General features: G+C 38.1%; 2 protein-coding genes across 2 annotated transcripts in view; both read right to left on the bottom strand.

The window, feature by feature from the left end:
- Window positions 1-20,823, bottom strand: part of LOC307122967 (uncharacterized protein) — a 158,576-nt gene that overhangs the window by 37,207 nt on the left and 100,546 nt on the right. The gene's annotated exons all lie outside the window — the stretch shown is intronic.
- The window catches only part of LOC307122952 (complement C3-like), a 119,895-nt gene that overhangs the window by 3,473 nt on the left and 95,599 nt on the right, over window positions 1-20,823 (bottom strand). The window contains exons 36-40 of the mRNA XM_079811297.1: window positions 4,520-4,625; window positions 2,444-2,533; window positions 1,902-1,982; window positions 1,205-1,288; window positions 906-1,041 (exon numbers count right to left, since the gene is read on the bottom strand). Of these exons, the coding sequence (XP_079667423.1) occupies window positions 906-1,041; window positions 1,205-1,288; window positions 1,902-1,982; window positions 2,444-2,533; window positions 4,520-4,625 (497 nt within the window). The remainder of the gene's footprint in view (window positions 1-905; window positions 1,042-1,204; window positions 1,289-1,901; window positions 1,983-2,443; window positions 2,534-4,519; window positions 4,626-20,823) is intronic.

Consider the following 20,823-nt stretch of genomic DNA (forward strand, 5'->3'; position numbering starts at 1 on the left):
ACTGTACAGTAGACCTTAATTCGATAGGAAAAAATATCATATTTTATGATATTATGTCTTGTAAGGGCCAAAATATTGAGGACCCTTCATCCAGTTTGGAATGGATGTGTTTCATTCTAATCGGTCAAGGACCCTATTTCTTTTTATGACTAGTAGCTTACGATTCCATTATAATGTGGAAATTCAGACAAGTAGTGAGTTTACATTTACATTATTATATGAAATCACCTACTACACTCAGCCATTGAATACTATGGGACTATTTATTTATTTTTGTTATATAGATGTATTTTTTTCGTCATTATATTCATTTATTTTCATTTAACATTTTGATACACAATGCCCTGTTAGTTACTTTGTTCTGCACTATGTTCCACCACTTTAAGACAAATGTATTTGTTGTTTGTTGTATTTTCATATTCAACAGATTATAAGATAGATGCAGCTTTTTTGAGTTTGCATCGAATGTTCTTCGACTTTTATACATAATACATTTGTTTGTGATTGTTTGTGTAAAGATGATCTGTTGAAAGCAGTTATTTTGAGTTAGATGCCAAATGTTCTCATCCTAGTCAAATTTGACATTGAAGGGGTGCAACATATTTGCCCACCGGCAACTATAGCACATTCAAATACGATTTCCAAGAAAAAAAAAAAGAACAAAAACTTGGGGAAAATAAATGCAGAACACTATTAACATGACTATATGCATGAAACCATTCAGAAAAATGTGGGCACAAATTGGTTAACTGTATTTCTTAATTTATTCAACTTTTTTTCTAGTTTATTAAAAATTAATTATAGCAACAACAACACCAACAAAAAAACATGAACCATGAACAAAACTCAACAGACTTTAAACACAGGCAAATCCTGTTATTCACAGACACACAGTGGACACTTACCGTCCTCCAAAGTTTGGCAGGTCAGTGGATTTCCCCATGATGAGGTACGACTTGCCTTCTACCAATCCCAAATGTTCTCTGCAATTGGGATGAGCCAAAAATGATCTGACATTCCCCTCAACATCATCATCAGTGCCTACAGGACAGAACAGAGTTTAGGAAATACTTGCACTGCAATGCAATTTAACCTCATGCTGAACATGTATTTGAGAGGACAAACATCTTTTAACAAGAATCAGACACATTTCTAATGCATTTCATGATCAGTGGAGAAACATGGAGATAATATTGAACTGTACCTTCTTTCAGCACCTGCTCCACCGTCACATTATAGATGTCAGAGTACTGGGACAGATCCATCCACACCACTGAGACTTTATAAACTGTCAAACATACATGTTGTTATCTATGTGTAGAGCTGTAAGGCTGAATTTAATCGTTTTAAAATTGCATTTACACAAGGGTTTAAGGAAGTCCACACATAAACAAAAATGATAATTTACTCCCTCGTGTTGTTCCAGACCTGTATGACTTACTTTCTTGAGCAAATAATTAAAAAAAAACCTCACTGATTCGGTTGCAGTGGTTCTGGAGTTAGTTTACTGGAGGGGGATCATGTTCAGTGAATAACTTAAATTTGGGTCTGTTCCTCTCACAAAGCTAATTCAATTTCCGGAGACGTGGAATACAGTGCACAAGCCAAAGGATTTACTCTTATTGTGTGTTTGCCAGTTTTGGAGATTAACAGACATGGTCATTATGAAAAGAAATCTCGTCAAATGTGATTTGGCAAACTGATTTTATGAGCAATAGTGTGCTGACTTTTTGCATTTTGTCCATGATTATATATATATATATATATATATATATATATATATATATATATATATATATATATATATATATATATATATATATATAATTTCTCATCCCACAGAAAAACAACAGGATCCTGAACATGAACATGAATTAATACACAGAACTGAATGTGTTTACCATAATCCATGCCAGCTTCACAGGCTTTATCCAAACGCTCCTCTTCTTTTACACCGTTTTTCTTCTGATAAGTGCACTTTTCTGTGTTCAGAGAAGTTTATGATCATGCACATGTGTACACACTTGTAATCACACAGACACTGTTTTTTCTCGCCAGAATAAAAAAATAAATCATAACTGAATGTGTAACTTTTTCCATGTAAAGAGGCCATTATTACATAGCAGTTGGAATAATCATTTTCTCTGGTCTTTAGGATTCACAGTATCTATATTACTACATTCATATTACTGATTTGCTTTGGGAAAGCTAATGTAAATATGCATGGTATCAAACTCAAGTTCCAAAAGAGCATTGCAGAATATAGATGTGCAACCTCAAAAGCATGTTCAGCACGTTAAATGCCTGATTGTTTTCTGGTGGACAGCAGGGAACCAAATAAAATATTTCAACAGTACAGGATACAGTACATGATAATATCTCTTTTAACTATTGCATTGCAGTGTTTGTCAAGTGTTGTTTGTGAAGTGATGAGTCGTAATACCTTCAACACACTGGCACATGTCTCCCTTACACAGTCTGTGTAGAGTGCCGTCTTCCCTATCAGGGTGGTAGAACTTCGTACAACGTTTATCTGACACACACACACACACACACACACACACACACACACACACACACACACACACACACACACACACACACACACACACACACACACACACACACACACAGAGACACAGACACGTGCACACGCACGCACACACACAGGTTTAATGCATGAAGATCAACTGATTATATGTAAATAATAAATTCAATATAATCAATCTCAATAAATGTTATATAACAATATCTTATGAAAAATCCCTCAAGTAAACTATTTGAATAAATTGAATAATTTGTCGATTATAGTGTCAGATGAGAAAATCTTCGAATGGACAATGAATTTAATGGGCATTGAATTGAGAATTTATGGGGAATTACTATTTTTAGTTAACTGTTTTATGTTGTACTTGAGACTTGCACAGCAACTCTGCTCAGAGTACATATGTCCCCTCTCTACAAAGAGTCAAAATACGACTGAATCAGCGTAAATGTTAATGAGATAATAAAGTTATTAACTAAGTGATTATTATGCATTAATGATGAACACCTGATGTTAACAATAATTACTGAAGAACATAGAAACACAAGAACTACAACTGACTTCAGCCACAGCTTTAGATGAAATCAACTGAATATAAAAGAAGACATTATATATCAGCAGAGGAGGATTAAACAACTCCACAAACAACATTACCAGCTTCATGCATTACTAAACATTACTGACATTATTTCAGTTCAAATAAAAATAATCGTATAATTTCAGGTCATTATGATGGAGATCAGTGTTTGCTTTAGTTGGCCTCTTGACCATTAACATGTTTTTAATGTTTTTTAAAAGTTTTTTTGGCTGCTGTATCTTCCAAAATAAATGTGCTTCATAAACACTCAAAGCAAAGAGAAAATGTTATCAGGTGATGTTGGCTATTTAGTTATGATGACATAATAATTTTACAGTGAATGTGTTTGTTAGTAATAATTTAGGAAATATTTTTAAAATAAGAATTTTTTGTGCTTTATTTAAATTAGGATATTTTACTTTAATTTTAAGTTTTTTGTTTGTCAGCCATAGCTGACAGTCATTGACCATTTTTTAAAGGGGGGGGGGGGGGGGGTGAAACACTAATTTTCAGTCAATCTCATGTCAATCTTGAGTACCAATAGAGTAGTATCGCATCTTTCATATCTCCGAAAAGTCTGTAGTTTTATTATATTTATAAAAGAAAGATATGCTGTACCGAGTCTTTCTGAAAAAAGCAGAGTGGCTGGGGGCGTAACGTTCGGGCGGAGCTTAAGAATGACTAGCGTGCGCAGCTATTCTGTTGAGCTATGCATGTTTACATAGCTAACAACACAAAGACATTTGAAGCATTTTACTCACCGCCTGCTACCAACACACAACCGTGAACCTTCTTTTGCTCCATCTTTCACATTAGGCGAGCTACAAATCCGGAGTTGAATTGTACCTTGTTTATAAAACATTGTCGCCAAAATTCAGGGAACAAACAAACACTTGCACAACTCCGTTGCTGCTCTGGAAAAACATAATTGTCTTGCCATGACAACCAAAAACACACATCTTTGTTGACATTGTTGATTTCGTGAAGTCCTGTGACTGCAGAGGGCTTCCCTAAAGCGTTTGCTCTCTCGCTCTAGTCGCGCACGCCCTTCCGGGATAAGAGCCCGTATGGCCTGTACACGGACATTCCGCCCCCTCTGACGTCACATATACCCATACTCGAAAAAACCGGAAGGAGTATTTTTGGCACAGAAATACTCCATCAAACGTCCAACTTTTTTTTTAAAAACTTTGTCCATGTTTCGGATGGGAATCCAAGTCTTTCACAGTGTAAAAAGCTCAGTGTGCATGAAACAGCATTTCACCCCCCCTTTAACAATTTTTTTTTTACAGTGTACGTTCCCCATACTAAAGTGTTACTCAAAAGCTTCAGTTTAAATCAAACGAAAGTGTGTGTTTATGTGTGTGTGTGTGTGTGTACGTGCACCAATACCTCACCTGGTGAGTAATATTCATATATTGTGACTGCAGCAGGTTGAAGCAGACCCACATCAAGCTTCTTGTGCATTTTGAAGGCGAGTCTCTCTGTCTTTTTATGAGAAACCTAATGACACAAATAAAAATAAAAATTATATGATATTAAATATCATATTGCACACTGGAAACTGCCCACCATCTGGCAAGAGGTCACAAGAGGCATACGTTGAAAAGACTTCTTTTGGACATAACTTTGCCTAGTGGGAAATTCTGCAGGACAGTGGCCCTCCAGGACCGAAGTTGCCCATCCCTGGTCAAATGCACAGTAAAATCCCCAGAGTTAAATTAACACTGCTCAGAGAACATTTGGTCCCACTCTACAGAGTGTTAAAGTAACACTGAATCAGTGTTAAAGTTAATGAGATAATTGAGAGATTAATTAAGTGATGATTGGCCATTAGTGATGAAAACCTGATGATAATGAGTAGAATCACTGAAGGAAAGAGAAAAAGAAAAACACAAGAACTACGACTGACTATAAAAAAGACATTAAATCTCTGAAGATCTCAGCAGAGGAGGATTAAACAACTCCACAAACAGCATTACCAGCTTCACACATTACTAACTAGACTGACTTTATTTCTGTCAGACGTCTCTTATTGAGAATTAACAAATGTTTTGTTTGATTTTGTTGTGAAAATTGTTAGTTTTTAATGTGACCATCATGGTGATCAGTGTTTTCTTTAGTTGGGCAGTTTGATGACTTTTTAACATTAGTGTTTCTCTGGCTGCTGTAACTGAGTTTGCTATAGCAAGAGTAAACACAATCAGATGCTGTCGGCTGCTCGATGATGAGAATATGATCATTGTATAATGATTTAATTCATTGATTTTATGACTGAGTATGAGCAATATACTATTCACTTTTTTTATTGTGATTTTAGAAAAGATCCAACACTGTTTTAATCAGAAAAGCTGAATAAGTTTTGCAACCGATTGTACACTAATCGTTTCTAACTCCTGCGAGATGAACTCACACACAGACATCAAGAATCTGCCTATGAATCTCAACAATGGTGACATGCTTCATGCCACAATGCATTCTGGGAGCCATAGATGAGTTTTGCGTGATGCACCCAGAATGCATTGTGGCATGAAGCATGTCACCATTGTTGAGATTCATAGGCAGATTCTTGATATGTGTGTGTGAGTAAAACTCGCAGGAGTTAGAAGTGCTTATTGTGTGATGTGTTATTAAACCGCAGTACAAATCTTACGTAAAAATTTTTTGATAATTGTTTAGTTTCTCTGATGATAACATTGCTGGATCTTCTGCCCTAGAATCACAATGCTCCTATAATCAATGACTTTCAGGGGATCAGCAAATAAGGCACTATATGATGATAACAACTGTATCATAAACAACAAGCGTCAAGATTTTCTTGCCATTTTCACCGTAACGAACAGTTACAGCAGCCAGAGAAAAACTTATGTTGGCAAGTCAAGGGTCAAGAGCCCAATTAAAGCAAACACTAATCACAATAATGGTAACTTCAAACAACTTTAATTTTCAATAAAACATCAACATCTAAACCTCAATAAGAGCTTCTGTAGTAATCTGATAGAAATAAAGTCTGTCTGTTTAGTAATGTGTGAAGCTGGTAATGCTGTTTGTGGAGTTGTTTAATCCTCCTCTGCTGAGATCTTCAGAGATTGAATGTCTTTTTAATAGTCAGTCGTAGTTCTTGTGTTTTTCTTTTTCTCTTTCCTTCAGTGATTCTACTCATTATCATCAGGTGTTCACCACTAATGGTCAATTATCACTTAATTAATATCTTAATTATCTCATTAACTTTAACACTGATTCAGTGTTACTTTAACACTCTGTAGAGTGGGACCAAATGTTCTCTGAGCAGTGTTAATTTAACTCTGGGGATTTTACTGTGTGGGTGGAAGGATAGAGTTATGAGTAGGGTTAGGGTGTAGTTGGATCTTCTAGGACCTTCTTGAACCCATTATGCCCAAATTACATCCAGAGAGGGGGAGCTGGACTTCACGCTCCACCCATGTTTCTGCAGTGACCAGCCTCTTGATACATTGTTGTTGTTTTTTTTGTCTTTGTTTTTTTGCAAAGGACTGGCCCATCATGCAGGGACAGCGGCCCATTGGTTTGCCTTCTGTATTGACAGGCCAAAGCGAGAGACTTCCTTCTTCCAATATTAGGTGCTATTTTCAAATCGGAGCACACTCAAATACTCAAAATGTGTGAACTATACCTGAAATAGCGCTACCCGCAGCACGAATTCAGATCGGGATCAGTCTCATCCACACAGTGCTGCCCCTGCTCCATAAAGTGTTAAATATTCTACTAAATATTAAACTATAGTGGTGTCAACAATAATCGATTCAGCGATGCATCGCAATGCGGGGCATGCACGATTCAGCATCGATGCGGCAAAGTGCCATAATCGATTATGTCACCGTTTATTTTCTGGACTTGAGTTGGACAATAAAGTTGTGAAGTTTCAATTACTTCCCGGGTCATAACAACAACAATCAAGATGGCTGAGGCGGAGGGAGATGACCGCGATAGACGGGTATTAAAAACGCACCCAAAGATTGGAAAGCGGACATCTGGGCACATTTCGGATTCTGACGCCGGCTTCACACCGCACGCGGAGCGGTGGGTATGGAGAGCCGGAGCCCGCGCCCCCATTGTGGATTCACACTGGCAGCGTTTGTCTCGCGCGGATATTGCAAATGCAGACAAATATTGTACATTATGTCACATTTACGGTCTTCTCCTCCGAGCCCCGTCTGTCTCGTGCTTTGATTTATGATGGGCAGCATGCTGCAAATGCGACCGTGTTCCCCTCTGTCCCAAACACATATGCATATAACTTGTTGTATATAAGTAGTTCACATGATAAATGTAAGTTAACATTAAAGTGAATATATGCTTCTAGTTTTAATAATTTAAACAGGCTTTTGAAGTTTTGGCAAAAACTTCTGGCAGTGTTGTGTTTTAAATTTTTTTAACAGCTCTGGATGTCATATGGTGATTGTGAAACACACGGGGCACTTCACTACATGATTTCATGGTGAAATTTGTTATTTTCCATGTTAATCTGGTCAGTTTTGATCAAGAACAATCCACTGCCGCGCCGCCTCTGCGTGCGATGTGAATGCTCTAATCTGTTAACATGGGCGGCGAAAAAAAATATGCGCTGCTTACGCCCTGCCACACTAAAATCAAGCACGAGAATTGACGAGTCTCTAGTGTCAACGTTACTGTGTGTGTTGCACTGAATATTTGAATTGCTGGGTGCCTGGGTGGTGGTTGTTGTTACAATAGTGTGACTGTAATTACGGATTAATATTTGCACAGGAGTTCATGAAGTGCCCTGTCTCAAAGCTTTTTACTGTACCATTCAATTTCATTTTATTTAATGACATTTATGTCAAAGAGACAGGAGAGTGATAATACACACATAGCAGCCAATACAATCTGTTGTTCAATATCTGACTGCTTGTATTGCCTCATGACTGATAACAAATTTGCCTTGTTGTGTGCAGTAGAATTTTGATGCATCGCAATGCATCGTAGAATCGAATTGAATCGAATCGTTACCTGGTGAATCCTAATCGAATCGAATTGTGAGGGCAGTGCCAATGCACACCCCTATTAAACTATATTACTGATCTGCCTGCATTGACACCATTGTATGAGAATTGAACTGAGATGGATGATGACATCACTGTTTTCTCCTGAGCGACTATACAGTCGAAAAACAAATTGTGTTGCATTATTTTGCTGTTATCACTGTAAAGCTGCTTTGAAACAATCTATAAATAAATAAAGGTGACTTGACGACTTAAACGTGTGATATGGGAACATTAAAGGTTCTGTGGTGAATAGCTGAACACAGGTGAGAGCAGGTAAACTACATGACGAGGTAAACGGGAAAACGCCAATACACACAACTACAAGCTTGTCATTCCAGCACCACCCTTATAGTAATTTTCCTTGCAGCTACTAACACTGAAGAGAAATTATGCTTTGACAGACATGTATTTATTAGAAATGTTGATATTATTATTTACAATAAATGTTGCAGAATATAAATGCATTTTATAGAGGTTGTTTTCATATTTTTTCTACATGTGTTTACAATATTTCTTATAACAAATTGTATAGTTTATTATGATTTAATTATTTATTTCAGACATACCCATGGTAATGAGCTGCGTTTTACCTGTGTTAAACAGAACTACAGGGATTCTGTAGTGGCCTGAGGGTATTCCAGAAAGCAGGTTATGTGACATACCTTAGTATGTTTAAGAGTAAGTAAGTGGATAAGCTCAACTTTCGGTTCCAAAAACGGAGCTTTCAGGGTATGTAAGTAACCATAGCAACTCACTCTCTGAACATAACCTGCTCCGGAGTGGCTCATGATCCAGGGTTAGTTTGCTTAAGAGGAATTCAACTGTGTTTTATATTAATATATAATAAATCTAGGTCCCTGGTCCTAAAGAAAGGCAAAGTTGCCGACCGGTTCCGCTTTACCTTGGAGGGGTCACAAATTCCATCAGTAACAGAGAGACCAGTCAAGAGCTTGGGGAAGATCTTTGACAGCTCCCTGAAGGACACAACTGCTCTCCAACAAACCAGGAACGACTTGACGAACTGGCTCATTGTAGTCGACAAGTCAAGGCTTCCAGGAAAGTACAAAACATGGATGTACCAGCATGCAATCCTGCCGAGGCTTCTCTGGCCCATTCTCGTATACGAGGTACCCACGACAACGTTAGAAGCACTGGATCGAACCATTAGTCAGTTCCTCAGGAGGTGGTTAGGGCTCCCACGGTCCCTAAGTAACATCTTCCTCTACAGTCATTCCACCAAGCTGCAGCTTCCCATCAGCAGCTTATCCGAGGAGTTCAAGGTCACACATATCCGGGGGGTCATGGGTGCTTCTTCATTCTTATTTGTGCATCCTCGTTTCCTTTCCTAGCTTCCTTTCCTCGCGTCTTCTCTCCACCCCTTCAGGATGCGAGGGAAGGACACAAGGAAAAGATGCGAGGACGGAGGAATTGAATCAAGTGAAATGATATCCTCGCTCCCTTTAGCGTCACCTCAAAGCGTCGTCAAATAATGATGACTCTATACCAATGGATTTAGTTTGCACATAGGGATTCTTGAACATTAGAGATAATTATTTATATTGTAATAGTTTCTTCCCCTACAAAATACCACATTTGTCCATATTTTATTTAATATTACCAGTTATTAATAACAACTATTTATTCCCAATTATTAACTGCTTTTTTTTGTTGTTTATAGTATTACAGTTTGTTTCTTTCATTTTATTGTGCTTTGATATAATTCTGCAACTGTTGTTATTTGACATACATTTGTGTTAATAAACTGTGGCAAGATGTGAAGGGGGAGGAGAATTAATACGTGCGTCACGTTTAGTCGATAAAACATTTCCTCAAAGGATACACCCATGTATCCTCGCTCATGACTCCTTAGGAAGCTTCCTCACTCCTCGATCCTCGCCTCCTCGTGATGCAATTAGAGAATTGAGATGTCCTACAAGATGGCCGAGCTCGGTCGGTTTCCGGGTCATAGGATGGAGGAGCGAGGAAACAAGGAGGGATATTGAGAAGCACCCCTTGATGTACAGAGATTTCTTGGATGCCAAAGTCTCCTCAGCTGGAATCTGCGTTAAGACTTGAAGGAAGTGGCAGACACAAGAAGCGGTGGACAGAGCAGAGGCATGGCTGAGGCATGGTGTCCTGGTTGGTAACGTGGCGGTGGGACGTGCAGGCCTGGGCAGTTTTCCTAAGCCACGCTACAATAAAGCCAGAGGGAGGAAGAAGCGTCAGTTGGTGCAGGACGAGGTGCGGGCAGAGGTGGAGGAAGATCGCCTGACCAAGATATTTGGTATGCAGCAGCAAGGCGCCTGGACTAGGTGGGAGAACGCAGAGCAGCGCAAGATAACCTGGGCAGAGTTGTGGAGCTCTGAAACCACTGCGCATCAAGTTCCTCATCAGTTCAGTATACGACCTTCAACCTAGCCCATCCAACCTGCACCGCTGGGGCTTGGTAGACTCTCCAGCATGCCAACTGTGCCAGAGGAGTGGCACACTTGAGCATATCCTCAGCTGCTGTCCAAAGGCTTTGGGGGATGGGCGGTATCGCTGGCGCCATGATCAGGTCCTTAGGGCTCTGGCAAATACAATCACTGCAGCGATACAGAACAGTAAGTGTCAGTATCCCTGCAGGCATACCATCTTCTTTTTTAGAGCTGGGGAGAAGGCACAACAACAGCTACGCTCACTAGGTGGGCTCCTCTCCAAAGCAAGAGACTGGTACCTCCAAGTGGACCTGGGAAGACAGCTTAAGTCCCCGAAGCACATCACAACCACTTCACTCCGCCCAGACGTGGTGATAACATCAGAATCGACCAGGCAGGTGGTCATAGTGGAGCTTACTGTCCCCTGGGAAGACAGATTGGAGGAGGCAAACGAGCGCAAGAGAGTCAAGTATGCAGAGCTGGAGGAGGAGTGCAGGAGCAGCGGCTGGAAGGTAAGCAGCGAGCCAGTGGAGGTTGGTTGTAGGGGCTTTGCCGGACAGTCGTTGCTCCGAACACTCAAACTCCTTGGAGTTAAAGGACAACTGTGCAGACGAGCCATAGAGAACATCTCAGAGGCTGCTGAAAAACCCTCACGATGGCTGTGGATCTGGAGGGGGGATCCGTTGAGTAGCATGCCACTTGGACACAGGCCGTGGTCGCTGAGGCGAGGGTGTCTGTTGATTAAAGACCCGAAACACCTGTTGACCCCGGGATTCATCACTGATGTGTCCAAGTAGCACCAGACGGTGTATGGTAGAACAGTTATAATATAACTACATTTGTTATATAGTTACAGTTATATAATATACAATATTATATATTAATTCTAAAGCACTATTATAACAAGATAAGTTTTAAATGTTAATTAAATTCAAATATATGTATTATTTATTTTATTTTCATCTCACACATGGATCTGCATTCAAATAATTAACATCAAAAACAATATAATCCTTATTATCAGTGAATAAAGATTACTTATTAAATGAAGACATTGTTTTCAATGATTGCACAACCACCAAATAGGCGATGTGTAAATCGACATTAAACAAAAGAAGAGGAAGTAGAAATGCGCACTCTTTCTTATGCTGCGTTCCAGTTCGTTTTTATTATGCCCTTCACTTGCTAACTTCCCTCTGTCTCGTTCACTCGGATGTGCGTAATTGCTTACGTTGCATGAGTGTCCACTACTGGAGTAACATTTGTAATGGACTGAACTGGAACGTCCTAAGCCCTTGATCACTTGGAATCCACTATGGAGTTGATTTATTTTTTATTTTTTTCCTTTACGAAATTGTTTAATGCAGCATTCTATATGTATATAGGTGTGGTTGGGTTGTTTTAAATGTTTTTAAAAATAATTAAAATATCATAGAGTTGTTTGTGGTGGGGCAAATTAAACGCAATGCAGTGACGTCACATTCGTGTTGCATTGTGGTATATGAAGCTGCCTGAAGTGTACATATGAAGTAGAATTGCTCCCTCGGTCTAAATCTAGGGAGCGAGCCGGGTCTGTCCATATAAATTTCCTTTGTTCACTTCACGAAGTGGATCGCACTTCAAAATGGCGGCAGGGATTTCCCCGAGAGGAAGTGCTTAGGAAAGTTCACAAGTTTGTGTCTAAAAGTGGAGTGGAACATAGCATTAGCATCTGTTTCCATGGTGAATCATCAATGTGTTGCTCTGTTGAGAATGTCTTGTGTAATAAGATACTTAAAGGGATAGTTCACCCAAAAATAATTTACTCACCCCTATATTGTTCCAAACCTGTATGAGTTTCTTTGTTCTGCTGAACACAAATTAAGATATTTTGAAGATAGTTTGTTGCCAAGCAGATAGAGCAACAATTGACTGCCATATTAGGGAAAAAATACTATGGTAGTCAATGGTTGCTCTATCTACTTGGTTACAAACATTCTTCTAAACATCTTCTTTTGTGTTCAGCAGAACAAAGAAACTGATACAGGTTTGGAACAACTTGAGGGTGAGTAAATGATGACAGAATTTTAATTTGTGGGTGAACTATCCATTTAAGTGATTGATTTAGTGATGATTGTTTGATTATTGAAGACACCTGATGATAATTAGCAGAATCACTGAAGGAAAGAGAAACACAAGAACTACAACTGACTTCAGCCAGAGCCTTAGATGAAATCAACTGAAGATAAAAGAAGACATTAAATCTCTCTTATTACAAACCAGATTGACTTTATTTCTGTCAGACAACTACATAAGTTCTTATTGAGAATTAACAGAGGTTTAGAGGTTGAAGTTTTATTTAAAATATTTGGTCACTATTATGGTGATCAGTGTTTCCTTTATTTGGCCAGTTTGACTCTTAGCTTTTGATGTTAGTTTGTGGTCTTTGTAACAGTGTTTACTCAAACACATAATTGTTTGTGAAAGAAACCATAAACAAAGGCGGTCATGTGATATATCTTTCAACATCATAAAGGAGAATGATATTTGAAACATAAAAAATTGTATTGGCTAATTGTTATTAGTAGATTTTCACCAGCAATCCTTTATTGCCAGAGATCAAATATAGTTAGAACTGAATACTGCTATTTAAATACATTGTGAAGAAAAACACTTTAAGCACACCCATATAAACATCAAGAATCAGCATATGAATATCAATGACGGTGACATGCTTCATGCTGCAATGCATGCTGGGCTATATAATCATCATAGTATAATGCTGCGTTCACACCAAACGCGAATTGAGCGTCAGGCGCGAGTGATTTCAATGTTAAGTCAATGGAAAGGCGCGTTGACGCGCGTCTGGAGGTCCCGCGGCGCGGAAGGCGCGTTACGCGCGGCGCGAAGGACGCGAATCCGCTTCATTCGCGCGTCCAATTCGCGCCATTCGAATTGAGCGTCTTGCGCGATACGCGCGTTACACGCGAATGGTGCTTTTGTGCATTCACGCGTTTGAAGCGAATTCGCGTCTGACGCCCGAGTTGAAAAATTTGAACTTTGGCGTCAATTCGCACCGCGTTAACCAATCAGGAGCCTGCTCGCTGCTGTCACGTGGTAAAGTGACGTGTATGAGAAAACCTGCATAAATTAAAAACAGTACTATTGTGTCACAAAATGTAGTTTTAAGACGTTTTCAGGTGGGAATGTAGTTGTTTAAAGCTCAAATCTGTGGTTTATTTATAAAGAGAGCGCCTATTTAAAAAAAATAATCTTGTGTTTTTGGAGTTGTGAGATCCAGGCGATCACCGGGCAATCACTGCTCATAACCCCGGCGAAGGCAGCCTTTCCTCGGCCAGTCCTTCTGGCGTCTGCCGCTGGCTCTGATGTCCTGTAGTGGTTCGTTTTGTGTAGATCTAACGGCCGAGCTTTGCTCTCATGAATCTATAATTTGTTGTCTGCCAAATCGTTTTGACTGAGGGCAAAGAGAAGTTTAATAACTTTATATTTTAAGGATATTTAAATATACATGTACTGAAGATGATGTAGGAGTTGCCTGGACCACATTTGTGTGGCTATTAATGCTTAATATATATGTTTAATGAAAATGAAAAGAGGCAGAGTGGTGTTTTATGACATATTTCTCCTGGAGTGCCTTGAACGCGTGTCAATTTCGCTACCAGCGTTCGATTTCTACGCGCGTCCAATTCTCTGCGGACGCGCGAATGCATTCAAAATGTTCGCGCGTGAAATTAGACGCGGTAGACGCGATTTTGACGCTCAATTCGCGTTTGGTGTGAACGCAGCATAACACTCATGACTCCCAACATGCATTGCAGCATGTCACCATTGTTGAGATTAATCTGTGGCAGTAAAGCATTTATGGTGAAAAGCTATTAACACATCATCAGTTTTTCTATAAGATGAGCTTAGTCAATAATATTTCTTTATGATCGTAACTCTATTACCTGATAATTAAGGTTTATAACTTCCTTTGCAACGTATTATGTGTTTCAGGAAACGCTGTTACAAACTGACATAAATTGCCAAGTCAAACTGCACAACTAAAGGAAACACTGATCACCATAATGGCTAACATTTTTGATAAAACATCAACATCTAAACCTCTTTTAATTCTCAATAAAACCTGCAGACAAATGACATAAATAAACTCAGTCTGGTTTGTAATAAGAGAGATGTAATGTCAAACTTTTCAGTTGATTTGATCTAAAGCTGTGACTGAAGTCAGTTGTAGTTCTTGTGTTTCTCTTTCCTTCAGTGATTATCATCAGATGTTCACTAATGTTCAATTATCACTTGCGGCAGTGGCTCAGTATTTCATGTAGGTTGTCTACAAACTGGAAGGTTGGTGGTTCAATCCCCGGTTCCACCTAACCAAGTGTCGAGGTGCCCATGAGCAAGACACCTAACCCCAGCTGCTCCCGATGAGCTGGATGGCGCCTTACATGGCTGACACCGCCATCAGTGTATGAATGGGTGAATGTGAGGCAATATATAAAGCGCTTTGGATGGCCATGGGTCTGTTGAAAGTGCTATATAAATGCAGTCCATTTACTTAATTAATATCTTAAGTATCTTATTGACTCTAACACTGGTTTAGTGTTACTTTAACACCCTGCTGGTTGTTCCCATATGACCACCTAGCAGTGTTAATTCAACACCAGGGAATTTACTGTGAAAGTTAACCTCTTAACCGGATTGAGGGCGCATTCGTCCTTAAACTTTATTTGTTTAAATTAGCTCAAATGACTGTCAGAATTACAAGTGACAAACTATATCATTTAAAAGATCTGAGTCAAGCTTCCATTTTTTACCTCTGTTTTATTCTCAAAGTCTTAGTTCAAAAGTGTGCAGATGAGGAGAAATATTGATAGATTCTCATATGTCTGTGTCAAATTTCTAAACAGAGGAGTATTTTTTATTCAATACTTCCTCAAAATGTGCAGATGTAGCCTAATCATGAGCGATTGAGACTCCTATGTGTTGTTTTCAATTCATACTGGCAGCCGGAGGGCGCTCTGTGCACATGTAGTCCATATTTGGTACACACAGACGAAGAAGATACCATGTGCCATAATATAAGTCCATAATAAAAGCTTCCTGAGATCGCTAAAGATGCAAATAGAGACATTTGAAGATAATAAACACAATCGCGATTATGTATGGTTTGTCTGTGTTCTTTATACCATGTTGGGTGTATTCATAATAGATTATATTTATAATGCAATGCTATTCGACATAGCTTTTATCAATATGCAGAATATTGTAAAATGATATATTTTCTGTCTGATTTTTTGATCAGAAGGTTATTTAAAACATCCCACTTGTGATATAAAGTAATTTTGGAGAAAAAACATGGTTTTAATCTTTATTGTATTTTGATTGTGTGCTAAGCTAACATGCTAGCTAGCCAATGCACCTGCCACCTGGGCAAACACGTTATTTGTATTAATAATTTTGAATAGACTGAAATGAAAAAACAACTGAAATGTTTCTATTGTCAACAACGGCATTTGAGGCACTTTAGAAGGTGAAGTGAGAAGTTTGATCATAAATGAGGTTTGAATAGAACAGTTTGAATACAGAGTCGTCAGTGATTACAATGAAGACAAAAGAATAATTTAATAAGAGCCATAACTGGCCAGAGAGGTGTGAAAGTGTTCTGGGGAGACTAAAACTGAATGGGCAGTTTGCACCTCAAAACAATAGAGACAATAAACTGAATGGTAGCTCAGAAGAGATGGCAATAAACATCAGTTAACATTTTAGAGAAATCTCAAAATAAAATCATATGACATGATCTTGAAAAACATTTCATAAAATTCAGAGTTTTAGACTTATCATCTTCAGATTTGAAATATAACATGGTCAATATAACATAGTGCACTTCTAGATTGTTAAAATGCCAACTTCAATTTTATTTTCATAAAGATATTTCATACAAATATATTTCTAATAACTTTACAAAACTTTGAAGCTTATTATAGCTACACAGCAAAAACTCCAGAGTTAAATGAACTCTCCTGGGAGTAAATGCGAGACCACACTCAAGAGTGTTAAAGTGTTAAAATAAGAGTTAAAGTTAATTAGATAATTGAGTGATTAATTGAGTGATGATTGGACATTATTGAAGACACCTGATGTTAACAAGCAGAATCACCAAATGAGAAATATCAGTCACCATAATGGCGAACAGTGTTTGCTTTACTTTTCAATATTATATATTTTTGGTGCTGTAACTGAGTTGTAACAGCCAGACAAGCAATGATGAAAGCTGATTGCTTGGTGTTAGTTATGTTTTGACATCCTCATTACTTGATCTGAATCACTAACCTCATTTAGAGCCTAGTCTCTGAGTTGGGTTTATCTTGTTGATAATAATATGAGATCCTGCATTTTCAATATAATTCTAAGGATTTCTTAAAAATTGTTCTGATAAGATAACAAAAAAAAAACTTTATTTGTAGGTACACGCAAATCAAGAATCAGTGTAGGAATCTCAACAATGCTGACAAACAGCTCGTAAAGCTCATAATTTATTCATGCAGCAATGAATGATGGGAGCCATGGAAGAATTTTGATTGATGGCTCCCAGAATGCACTGCAACATGCTTTTTGATGGTCACCACTGTTGAGATTCTCAGGCTGATTCTTGATGATTGTGAAATTATTATTTTTATAAATTTTTTTGATCAAAACAACTTTTAAGAAAACCTTTGGATTAAGTTGAAAATGCTTGATTTTATCTCTTGGAATCACAAGGCTGGTGTAAACGCAACTCAGATATAAGGTTATAATCAATGATTCAGCTCAATTGATGACTATGTCTAAACACAACCAAAACCACCTGATGAACTTTTACTCTTTACTTGTCTGGCTGTTAGAGCAACCAAAACAAAATCTAATGTGTTAAATGTCAAGGGTCAAGACATGGATTACCATAATGGTGACTTAAGAATTGTGGTGTTCTCCTTTGGTGATTCTGCTTGTTATCATCAGGTGTTCGTCACTAATGGCCAATCATCACTCAATTAATCACTTAATTATCTCATTAACTTTAACACTGCTTCAGTGTTACTTTAACACTCTTATTTTAACACTTTAACACTCTTGAGTGTGGTCTCACATATACTCCCAGGAGAGTTAATTTAACTATGGAGTTTTTGCTGTGTATTTTTGATTATGAAAATAATTATAATTTTGAATTTACAGTAAACTGCCAAGTGTCTGCTTTCAAATGATGCAATACTTATGATTTTAGTGCAAATTAATCATTCCCACTGAGCAAAGTTATGTCCAAAAGACGTCTTTTCAATGTCTTTGCCCCTAGAGGCGTGCGTTGAAAAGACGTCCACTGAGGAGCCAGAATGAACGTTTTTATGACGTCTGTTTTTGACGTGTTCTGCACGTCCGATATAGACGTTCATGGAACCTCAAGTTTAAAAAATAGTAATGTGCTCATTGTGGACATATTTTCCATTTGCAATTGCAAAGCAACTCACAGACAGTGTGTGTTTGTCCAGAAATCATGGAAATAAAAGAAACTTAGCTCACACCTTTAGACACTTTAGACAACTTATCATCTGTAATTCACACATATTTGGTTGGTGAGAGAATCGTGGGATTCAATCCAGGATCTTCTTGCTGTGAGGAGACAGTGTTTCCCACTGAGACACTGGTGCTGCCCTTAATCACAGACATAAGACACACTTTGACTATTTCTGTCAGACGTCTACAGAAGCTCTTAATGAGAATTAACAGAGCTTTAGATGTTGATGTTTATGTTTCATTTGAAATCACCATTGTGGTGAGCAGCGTTTTCTTTAGTTGAGCTCTTGGTCCCTGTTTTTATGTTAGCTTTTATTTGGCTGCTGTAACTGTGTGTGTGAAACACAATAGTTGTGGCTGAGAATGCAAAGACAAAACGACATTAGGTGTTGTCAACTCCTTGATGATGACTAAATCCTCAGAAAGCGAGCATCTTTTTTGGCAAATAGTCATTTATTATATCCACTATAAGCTTGTGAGCCCACTGCATTGGTACCAATAGCAATAAAATGATCATTGTCCTGAAAAATGATAAAGTAATTGAAATAAACGTTGGTTTGCAGTATTTGCACACAACATTTTTAGCAAGTATTTCACAGTCACACACAGACATCAAGATTTTGCATATGATTCACAACAACGGTGACAATCAAAACAAAAAAGCTTAATGCTGCAATGCATGATGGGTAGCTTCATAGTACAAAACTCATGCTTGATTGTCATCGTTGTTGTGAGTCCTATGCAAAATCTTGATGTCTGTGTGTGACTATGTGAAATATTTGCTGAAAAAAATTTGTGCACATGCGTTTTCATCATCTTTCAGGATAAATGATAATTTTGGTGCTATTGGTGCTAATACAGTGGGTCCCCAAGCTTATGATGATTATTATAAATGACTATTTGCCAAACAAGCAAACAAAATTAAATTAAAACATCAGATGCTCATCAACAACAAGCTGACAACACCTGCAGTCACTTCATCTTTGCTTTCTCAGCCACAACTACTGTGTTTCACACACACAGTTAGAGCAGCCAAAGAAAAGCTAACTCAAGTATGGGGATCAAGAGCCCAACTAAATCAAACGCTTCCCACCACAATGGTGACTTCAAATGAAACAAACATAAACATCTAAACCTCTGTTAATTCTCAGTAAGAGCTTCTGTAGACGTCTGACAGAAATAGTCAAAGTGTGTCTTATGTCTGTGATTAAGGGCAGCACCAGTGTCTCAGTGGGAAACACTGTCTCCTCACAGCAAGAAGATCCTGGATTGAATCCCACGATTCTCTCACGATCCAAAGATGTGTGAATTACAGATGATAAGTTGTCTAAAGTGTCCAAAGGTGTGAGCTAAGTTTCTTTTATTTTCATGATTTCTGGACAAACACACACTGTCTGTGAGTTGCTTTGCAATTACAAATGGAAAATATGTCCACAATTTGAACTCGTTTTTAACCTTGAGGTTCCATGAACGTCTATATCGGACATGCAGAACACGTCAAAAACAGACGTCATAAAAACTTTCATTCTGGCTCCTCAGTGGACGTCTTTTCAACGTACGCCTCTAGGGACAAAGACATTGAAAAGATGTCTTTTGGACATAACTTTGCTCAGTGGGATTAACTGTAACGGTTTTAGTCTGATTATGCCATTTTTTAGGATTTTTTCAAAAAAGGGGGTGCAGGCTAACAGGTTAACCTTGCTTTCTGGAATACCCCATGATTCACTGATAACACTTAACTTGTACTGACATATCTTTAAATATCATTCAAGTCTCATTGAAAATATCATATCAAGTCTCATTGTTTTGACTCATGATACACACCTGCACAGTAAATTCTCCGGTGTTGAATTAACACCGCTCGGTGTTCATATGGGAACCACCAGCAGGTGTTAAAGTAACACTGAAGCAGTGTTAGAGTTAATAAGATACTTAAGTGATTAATTGAGTGATGATTGTTTGATTATTGAAGACACCTGATGATAATGAGCAGAATCACTGAAGGACAGAGAAACACAAGATCTACAACTGACTTCAGCCACAGCTTTAGATGAAATCAACTGAAGACATTAAATCTATCTTATTACAAACCAGATTGACTGTATTTATGTAATTTGTCTACAGTTCTTTTTGAGAATTAACAGAGGTTTAGAGGTTGATGTTTTATGGGAAATGTTTGGTTACCATCATGGAGATCAGTGTTTATTTTAGTTGGGCAGTTTGACTTGGCATTTTATGGTCATCATACTTTTTTGCAAAGAAAGCCATAAACATAAATTATCAGTTAGTTATTATCAGTATAGTTTTGACCAAACTAATCTTTCAGAAAAGTGATTAATAGAGATGTAAGTAAAATTTGTTTTAATGGATTTCCACTATAAATGCTTTATTGCCACAGATCAGTCATCCTAAATTTTGATTTTTAAATATATTTACGGGAGAAAAAATGTTTGTGCACACAGACATCAAGAATCATCATATGAATCTCAACAATGGTGACATGCTGCAATGCATGCTGGGAGTCATGATTATATATCCCAGCATGCATTGCAGCATGAAGCATGTCACCGTCAGTGAGATTAATATGCTGATTCTTGATGTTTGTGTGGGTGTGCCTAAAGTGTTTTTCTTCACAATGTATTAAAACAACAAAATTCAGAATATTTGATATCTGGCAAAGAAGGATTGCTGGTA

Source organism: Gobio gobio (genome assembly GCF_949357685.1).
Source record: "Gobio gobio genome assembly, chromosome: 3".
NCBI lineage: Eukaryota > Metazoa > Chordata > Actinopteri > Cypriniformes > Gobionidae > Gobio > Gobio gobio.